Source organism: Octodon degus, unplaced genomic scaffold (genome assembly GCF_000260255.1).
Source record: "Octodon degus isolate 3935 unplaced genomic scaffold, OctDeg1.0 scaffold00093, whole genome shotgun sequence".
Classification (NCBI taxonomy): Eukaryota; Metazoa; Chordata; class Mammalia; order Rodentia; family Octodontidae; genus Octodon; species Octodon degus.
In genome coordinates this window covers 495,228-504,249 of record NW_004524669.1, presented here as the reverse complement: position 1 = coordinate 504,249, position 9,022 = coordinate 495,228, and the positions used below count along the sequence as shown (strand labels likewise).

Genomic DNA, 9,022 nt, shown 5'->3' with positions numbered 1-9,022 from the left:
AATTGCAAGATTGACACTTCTTTTGGTTTTTATAGCTTATTTTATTTTTCATCTATATATTTTGTACAGGGCCTCACTACGCAGCAGGGACTTGTAGTGATCCTCCTGTTTTCAGCTTCCCCAGGGGAAGATTGCAGGAGTGTGCCACCACGCCCGGATTCAGTTTTGGTTCAGCGCACCAGAGGGAGAGGCCAGCGCAGCATGGGGACCTGGATCTGAGCCCTGCTCCCTGCGCTTGCCAAAGCGGGTACTTAGTCCACTGGCTACCTTGCCAGCCCCATTCTTTTGGTTTTTGACACAAGTCTTGCTCTATAGTCCACGCTGACCTCGGACTTACTATACAGACCATGTTGGCCTTGAACTCAAAGTGATCCTCTTGTCTCCGCCTCCCAAGGGCTAGGATTAAGAAGACTGACTCTAAATCCTTATTTTAACTTTGAAAATTGACTTTGAACTCCAGGTCAGGTTGTCATTCTACTGCCAAAGCTATAAAAAAGCCAAAACTCACGTTACTATACTACTGCCAAGCCCTCCACATCTGATTTTGGCCAGCCAGAGGGTATATGTGAGTTGGAAGAGGGAAGGCCAGGCAAGAACTAACGTGCTGAGCATTTAGTGAACAAAGTGCCAGATGCACTCAACGCAGTGCGGGGCTGGGCATGGCAGCGCACGCCTGTAATCCCAGTTTTCGGAGGCTGGGGCAGGACAACTGCCTCAAGCTCAAAATCAGGGCTACAAAGTGAGTTCAAGGCCAGCCTGAACTACACAGTAAGACCCTGTCTCAAAACAACAAAAAACAGAACAAAAATCAAAGTTAAATGTTATCTAATCTTTGAAACCACTGTGATAGATGTTTCTTTTCTAGTTTTAGACAAGCTAACAAAGGCAGCAGGCTTTTAATGACAAAAAAAGACCTTCTGTGGAAACAGGAAAGTCACGCAAAATTTCAAAAAAAAAAAAAAAAAAATCTATTGAAATACATTTAAGGGCTGGGGATATAGCTCAAAGGTACAGTGCCTGCCTGGCAAGTCTGAGGTTGTGAGTTTGATTCCTCATACAAATAAATAAATAAATGAAACTCCCCCTAACTACATTTAGAATAACTTTGTTTGTTTTTTTGTTTGTTTGTTTTTTGAAACAGGACCTCATTTGTTGGACATAGTGGTACATGTCTGTAATTCCAGCACTCTGGGAGGCTGATGCAGGAGGATCTCAAGTTCAAATCCAGGCAGGGCAAGCCTGCAAGATTTATCTCAAAATAAAAACTATAAAAGGCTCAAGATGTAGCTCAGTGCATAAGCTCTGAGGTTCAATCCTCAGTACCACAACCACAACCACACACACACACACTCTCTCTCATACAAAGTGACACAAATTTAGACCATGGATCAATAAAAATCAAAAATCAATTTGACTTTGGTGTTATATTTTTGCTCTCTGAATGAGCTTAGGAGTCCTAACACCAGATCCAATGTGTATAACACAAGGCAATGAATCGTTTCACAGAATTATGTGTTGGTGTTGCCTATGGATGGGCACACACCTGTGATCCCAGCACCGGGGAGGCGGAGGAAGGGGGACTGCAGAGAGATCAAGGCAAGCCTGGGCTACAGAGGGAGACCCTGCCTCAACACAGGAGAAAACCAAGAACTATTTATGGATAAGGAGGTCAACTCTAGGGCAAAGCACCAGCTGGACTGAATTCACAGCTTCAGCAATATCAAGGGATCATTGTCGAAAAGGGACTCTGGCGATGGAGAGACAAAGACAGGAGGATTCCAAGTTCAGCGTAACAAAAAAAGGTAGAATTTTAAATTCTTAAAAATTATTACAGGGATGGGGACCTGCCCCTTAGCTCAGTTCTTTAAGTGGCTGCTTCAACAAACCAGTCAGGCTCAAGTTGCTGTGGTTCGATCCCCACAACTCAAGCCAACCAATCATGCCCTGAAGGCATTCAGAGAAAAAAAAAAAAAAAAAAAAAATTATTACAGGGGGCCAGGGAGATAGCTCAGTAGAATAAATGCCTGCCTGGCAAGCACGAGGTCCTGAGTTCAATCCCCAGTATCGCAAAAATAAATAAATAAATAAATAAATAATAAAAGAAATTATGGGGCCAGGGAGATAGCTCAGTAGAATAAGTGCTTGCCTTATTCTACTGAGAATTCACAGCTCAGCAATATCAAGGGATCATTGTCGAAAAGGGACTCTGGCGATGGAGAGACAAAGTCAGGAGGATTCCAAGTTCAGTGTAACAAAAAAAGGTAGAATTTTAAATTCTTAAAAATTATTACAGGGATGGGGACCTGCCCTGTAATAAGCACAAGGGCTTGAGTTCAATCCCCGGTTCCGCAAAAAAAATAAAAAAATAAAGAAATTATTACACGGCGAGGGAGGTGTAAGCACCTGACTGGCAAGCTCAAGCACCCCGGGTTCAATGCCCAGTACTGCATGCATGCTGTGCCTGCCCCGAAACCGGGCATGGTGGCGCATGCCTGTAATCCTAGCACTAGGGAAGCTGAGACAGGAGGAACACTACAAGTTTGAACTGTGAAACTCTATCAAAAAAAGAAAAAAGGAATAGGGGCCGGGCATGGTGGTACATGCCTGTAATCCCAGCACTGAAGGGGCTAAGGCAGGAGGAGGACTGCTGTGAGTTCCAGGCCAGCCTGAACTTCATAGCCAGACCCTGTCTCAAAAACATAAAAATAAATAAAAATAAAAAAGACTAGGAGAGTCCTCAGTGTCAACAACAAAAATCAAATAAATAACAAACTTGGGACAGGAAAAAGAAAACTAGTTTAAGGAACTACATTCTCCTTTCATATTAGAAGTTTTCAATTGGTAAATCAAATAAATAAATGTGGTAAAAGTGTATTTCAACTAGCTACAAAGGCAATAATTTCAGAATTAAATATAGCAACAGTTTTCACAAAAACTAAAAGGCCTTCTCTGTGAGCTCTGAGGTGAAGGAAAGCACCGTTCGAACAGAAATCCTTCTGTCCTACAGTGTCTGTCATCAAGTGTGCAGGTCTCTTTGACAGAAATAATTTTTACCACAAATGTCAGAAAAGGCAAAACACTACAATTATTACTAAAAATTAGGAGTGCAGCTAAATGCTACAGCTAGAAATTTATGAACAAAACACCACCTTTTCTTATAGTTATATTGCTTAAATAAACGTACCACATAAGAATGTAGTACAAAGGCAGAAAATTCTACCGAAATGAGGTACTTTTCCTCTTTAAAATTCTGCTTTCTAGTTTATGTGCACAGGGGCTGGGGAGATGGCTCAGTAGGATAAGCACTTGACTGGCAAACGCAAGGATCTGAGTTCAATCCCCGGTTCCGCCAAAAAAAAAAAAAAAAAATTATCTAGTTTATGTGCACAAAACATATACTCCAGGGGCTGGTGAGATGGCTCAGTGGTCTAAAGCACCTACTTAGAACAAGCTTAGCAAAGCACAGGGACTGCGGTTCAATCCCCCAGCACCACATGCCAGCCAGCCCCGCCCCCTGGTGGGCATTTTATTTTATTTTATTTTTAAATTTTATTTAGCACCTACTTAGAACAAGCTTAGCAAAGCACAGGGACTGCGGTTCAATCCCCCAGCACCACATGCCAGCCAGCCCCGCCCCCTGGTGGGCTGAGCTGGCCACACACACACATAAATAAATAAATAAAGATGCTACACTGTGTGTGTGCATACCAATCCCCCAACATGCATGTACTGGTTATATGTCCCAAGAGTACCCACTTGAAAACATTCTATTTTAACCGAAAACTTTAAAAATGCAATGTGGGGCCGCAGGCATAGCTCAGTGGTCTAAGTGCCTGCTGGGTAAGCACAAGGACATGGGTTCGATCCACAGCACCACCTGCTGTGCCAGTGCCAGTGCCAGCAACGGCCCTGGCCCCAGGCACGTGAAAGCTGAGCCTGCCACTGAAACCGGATGTGGTGGTGCACGCCTATAATCCCAGCGCTGGGGAGACTCAAAACAGGAGGATCACTATGAGTCCGAGTCCAAGTCCGAGCTGTGTAGTGAGACCCTGTACCAAATGCACAAAATTTATTTATTTATTTATTTATTTTTTTGCGGAACCAGGGATTGAACTCAGGCCCTTGCGCTTGTCAGGGAAGCGCTTTTCCCACTGAGCCATCTCCCTAGCCCTTAAATGCATAAAATTAAGAAAAAAAGAAAGTCAGGCATGAAGGCACATACCTACAATCCCAGCACCCAGAAGGCAGGAGGATTGCCATGAGTTCAAGGCCAGCCTGGGCTACAAAGTGAGTTCCAGGCCAGCCTGCTGCATCATGAGATCCTGACTCAAGACCAAAACAAAAAGCCCTCAACGTGCTCAGTGTTGGAGTCAATGTGGTGGTAGGTTGTTGCGAGCGCAGCCTGAGCTGTGGGCCTGGAGGAGAGGAATCATGGGAGACTTTTCTGAGGTTTTCCTTTCTTACCCAGGGCTCTCCCAGCTGAACACACAGAAAACGTGAGCATACACAAGAAAGATGACCTTCAGGAGGTCCCCAGAAGACGTTTTGTCATCTACCTGGAAACAATCTTACCTGAGAAAATGACAAAAGACTTTTTCAAGCTTAGATGTGGAGCTGGGCTTCCTGGAATGCTCACTGTTCAGCTAGGGAAGTGACAGGGCGTGGGGTGGGGGTGGGGAGGAGACTAACAGAGGCCCAGTCCAGGGTCCGCTGCTAACTGCTGCAGGGCTGGCCCACACTCATGCTCTTAGCCTGTGCTGGCCTCCATTTTTCTAGCCAAAAAAAAGCAAAAGAATTGATCCTTGTCAATTCTAGATTCCTTTGATTTCACTGCCTTTAAAAAAAAAAAAAAAAAAAAATTCATTCCCTTTGAGGCTGTGACAAAGTGTGATATATATTTACTTCCTTCCAGCCGGGCAGCGTAGCTCACGCATATAAGCCCAGTGCTCAGGAGGCTGAGGCAGAAGGGTTACCAAGAGCTGGAGGCCAGCTTGAACTAACTCCACAGTGAGACCCTATCTCAAACCCCACCCTGCAAAAAGCCCCCACACTTCACTCTCCTGGAACTCACTTCCTTCAAACTTTAAACAAAGCTCTAAAAGATACTTGAGGGCTGGTGATACAACTCTGCAATACAGTGTCTGCCTGACAAGCACAAGTTTGATTTCCAGTACCAAAAAATAAATAAAAGAAACTTAAGGGAACTCTTGGCAGACTGCCTATTCTAAAAGACAATAGTCAGTCCCAGCGACTTCATTTCTTAAATTCTCCTACTTACTTGGACAAAACCTTCCCATGCACAGCACCAGCTTAGGCCAGCTTACTGCAGGCTTCTCAGCGGTCATCTTCTCCGGCCAAGTGAAATGAAGCTGACCTGGGCCCTGGGCTAGGGTGTAAGGAAGGAGAAAGGAGCACACAAGACCACAGCAACTTCTCTAAATGAAGGCAAACTTCCACTTACCATAAATCACAAACAGTTCTAGTTTACTCTAATTATTCAAAACAGATGTGTAAAAGGAATTTTTGTTTTGTGCTTTTTTCACTTAGCTTTCCAGATATCAGGCAAGCTTGACTTCTATTTCATATTTTGTAATAATCATATTTTTTTGAGACAGGGTCTTGCCATGTAGTTTAGGCTGGCCTTAAATTCTTGGTGATCCTCCTGCCTCAGCCTCCTTTGTGTTGTGATTCCAAGCACGCACCATCATGCCCGGCAATTATCACATCTGTACTTATCACACCATGTACATGTGTGTACTCATAAACAGTTCAAAAATCATCTGAGGCGGGGCATGGTGGCACATACTTGTGATCCCAGTACTCAGGAGGCTGAGGCAGGAAGAATCCAAATTTAAATCCAACCAAGGAAACTTAGTTTCTTCAAGCCTGTCTCTAAATAACAAAGGGTTGGGGATATGGCTTAGTGTAAAGGTTCCAGTTCAATTCCCAGGAACTGCAAAAGGAAGAAGAAAACAGCTTGTAAACAATGTGATCGTTATATACACCTAAAAGGTACCAATAAATTTAATTAATTAGAACAGGAAAGAAGGAAGGGATGTACAAATGAAGGAAGAAAGAGAAGAGGGGGAAACTGATTCCATTCTTTGGGACAGTATCATCACATTTAGGAAATGCCATTATTATCATGTACGTGACTCTACTGGCCATTTAGAAATTAGAGCACTGGGGCTGGAGAGATGGCTCAGTAGTCTAAAGCACCTACTTAAAAAAAGCTTGGCAAAGCACAGGGACAGCGGTTGGATCCCCCAGCACCACATGCCAGCCAGCCCCGCCCCCTGGTGGGCTGAGCTGGCCCCACACACACACACTAAATAAATTTTATTTTATTTTATTTTATTTTTAAATTTTATTTATTTGTGTGTGTGTGTGTGGCCAGCTCAGCCCACCAGGGGGCGGGGCTGGCTGGCATGTGGTGCTGGGGGATTGAACCATGGTCCCTGGGCTTTGCTAAACTTGTTCTAAGCAGGTGCTTTAGACCACTGAGCCATCTCACCAGCCCCACTAAATAAATTTAAAAAAATAAATAAAAATAAAAAACAATAGTAAAAAAAAAAAGAAAGAAAGAAATTAGAGCGCTAAGCACATGTCTGTTCTGTGGCTCAACAACCCAGGGAACACCAGCCTTGGTACAAGCCACTGCCAAGTCTGTCTCGGGGTCTCAGAAGTGCGCCAACCCCAGAAACAAAAATATACAAGATGTCAACAGCTTAGGGATGGAAAAGGAACAAGAACTGCTCACCAGCCTGAGTTAAAGAGGTGGCTGTAAGGCTCCGCAAATCAATGCCGGACCACTCTCAGGGCCCTCTCACAGCAAGCGCCAAATACCCGCCCCAAAAGATCGTGATTTAACTTTTAAAATAACATATAATGCCTTAATATTTTGGCCTTTTTGAACTAAGGCCAACGAAGTGCGGGCTTTCCAATGAACTATAAGGCAAGTTTTTTCTTAGTCCTTTCCCGTGCCAGTAGCAAATGCCAGCCAAAAGCAGACAACCCCACACCAAGTGGTCCAGCGGGCACGTCGCCTTCAGGCCTTCCTTCCACAGCCTGACCCTGTGACCTCACTGGTTACATTTCAAGTTCCAGCTTGGTTTCTCCACAGGAATGTAATGATCTTAGGGTACCACAATTGAAACAATTTCCTCTACAATTGCAACTGTGTTTTCCTGTACATTCTAATTCAGAAATTCAAATCTACTGTAAAATTCATTACATCAAATGTTGCCAGGCATGGTGGTGCATGCATGCCTGTAATCCCAACACTCAGCAGGCTGAGTGAGGCATGAGGATCACTGGAAGTTCAAGATCAGCCTGAGCTACATAGGAAGCTCAAAGCCAGCCTGAACTACAGAGATCCTGTCTCAAAGAATAAATAAATAAATAAATAAATAAATAAATAAATAAATAAATAAATAAAAGCTGCGATACAGAAGTAACAAAAGCAGACTCCTGATTTGACAGTATTTTAGTTTACCAAAAATGACATAACGAAACACTTGACCCAATTTCTACACAGTTGGTTGGTCCAGCCCACAACTACTTCATCAACGGCTAATTACCTCATTGCTTTTGGCCCTGACATCACCCAGGTGGGAGCAGTAAAGTCTACCACAACACTACAGCCCCTCTTCCTGCCAGCTTTTCCACAAACTCGGCGGGACAAGAGACCACCTACTCCACCAAAACACCCTCTTCTTTCCAATCTCTCAACTTTTCTCTTTCATCTGGGGTCTGACCTGCCTCCTGCCCCCAACCATCCACCTCCTGGCTAAGTGACTAAAGAGTGTTTACTGCCCTGGAGAAGAGGCTAAGAGCCTGAGGTCTGGATTCAGGGCAAATCACTTTTTTCTTTTTCCTCTAGATGGGGTCTTGCTATGCAGTTCAGGCTGGCCTTGAGTTCACTTTGTAGCCGAGATCGACCTCGAACTCCCAGGGACCCTCCTGCCTCGGTCTCCCAAGTGCTGCGATTATACAGGCGTGTGCCACCACACCGGGCCTTTTTTTGCTCTTAAATTTAGGGGTTTCTGTGTTCCGATCCCTTGGACTTCCAGAACCGTGAATGAATTCCACCAGATGCTTCCCTGCTTCTGATCCCTCACAAGACAACCCAACTCCCCGAAATTCACTCATTACTTGTCGCTTCGCAGACCTTTAGGGGAGAATGCTCACGCACGCGCACACCCGCGCGCCCTGGGCAGCATCGCTGGGTCCCCCTCGGCCGCAGGGTGACTTACTTGAGGAAGTACCTCTGGCCAGTGGCCGTGAAGGTCATCTCCCAGCCCGGGGGCAGCGGCAGCTCGTCGGTCACGTCGTAGGACTGCTGGCGAAGGTGCGCGTGCTGCTGCGCGGGGCTGGCGGCCGCGCCCGCGCCGGTGCCGAGCTGCAGCGATGCGGGCGACGAGTGCGAGCGGACGTGCTGGGCGCCGCCAGCCAGCCTGGGCCCCGGGTGGCCGCCCGAGGAGTCAGTGCTGGACTGGCGCGAGTGCGATCCCGAATCCGGCTCCTTGAAGAAGGACTCTGGCAGGATCTTCTTCCGCCATGAGCTGGGCTTGGGGTTCATGACAGAGTTGAAGAGGGCTTCGAGGTCCGTGTCCAGATCCTGCGTGACGTGGATCACTTGCTGCCCGGGTGGCGGGAGCGGAGGGGGAGCTGAGGACGGATTCATCTTCTATAAGGAGAAAGCTCAGATCAGCCTTTTATCTTAAATCGGAGCCGGAGGAGGCTGGGGGGAGAAGTGGGGCAGACAGTTAGGTGTCCGCCTCGGGACCGCGGACGCCCAGCAGGCAGCCCGGCCGGAGGGGGAGGGTCCTCCTGACCTCGCAATTATGCAACTTTCTCGGAGCCAAGAAGCCACCCGGAGGAGGCGCACCGGGCAGTGGGGGAGGTGGGCAGTGGCCGCACTGGGGACGTCGCTGGAGGCCGGCGGCTCTCCGGGCTGGCCCCCACCCGTCCACCCGCGCGCAGAGCGCTCGGCCCCGCAGCCCCGGCCCGAAGCCCGAGC

General features: G+C 46.6%; 1 protein-coding gene across 1 annotated transcript in view; it reads right to left on the bottom strand.

Moving 5' to 3' along the window:
- The window catches only part of Wwtr1 (WW domain containing transcription regulator 1), a 138,364-nt gene extending 129,365 nt beyond the window's left edge, over positions 1 to 8,999 (bottom strand). Inside the window, exon 1 of the mRNA XM_004637777.2 lies at positions 8,256 to 8,999. Within this exon, the coding sequence (XP_004637834.1) occupies positions 8,256 to 8,686 (431 nt within the window). The 5' untranslated portion in view covers positions 8,687 to 8,999. The remainder of the gene's footprint in view (positions 1 to 8,255) is intronic.
- Between the last annotated feature and the right edge of the window lie 23 nt (positions 9,000 to 9,022).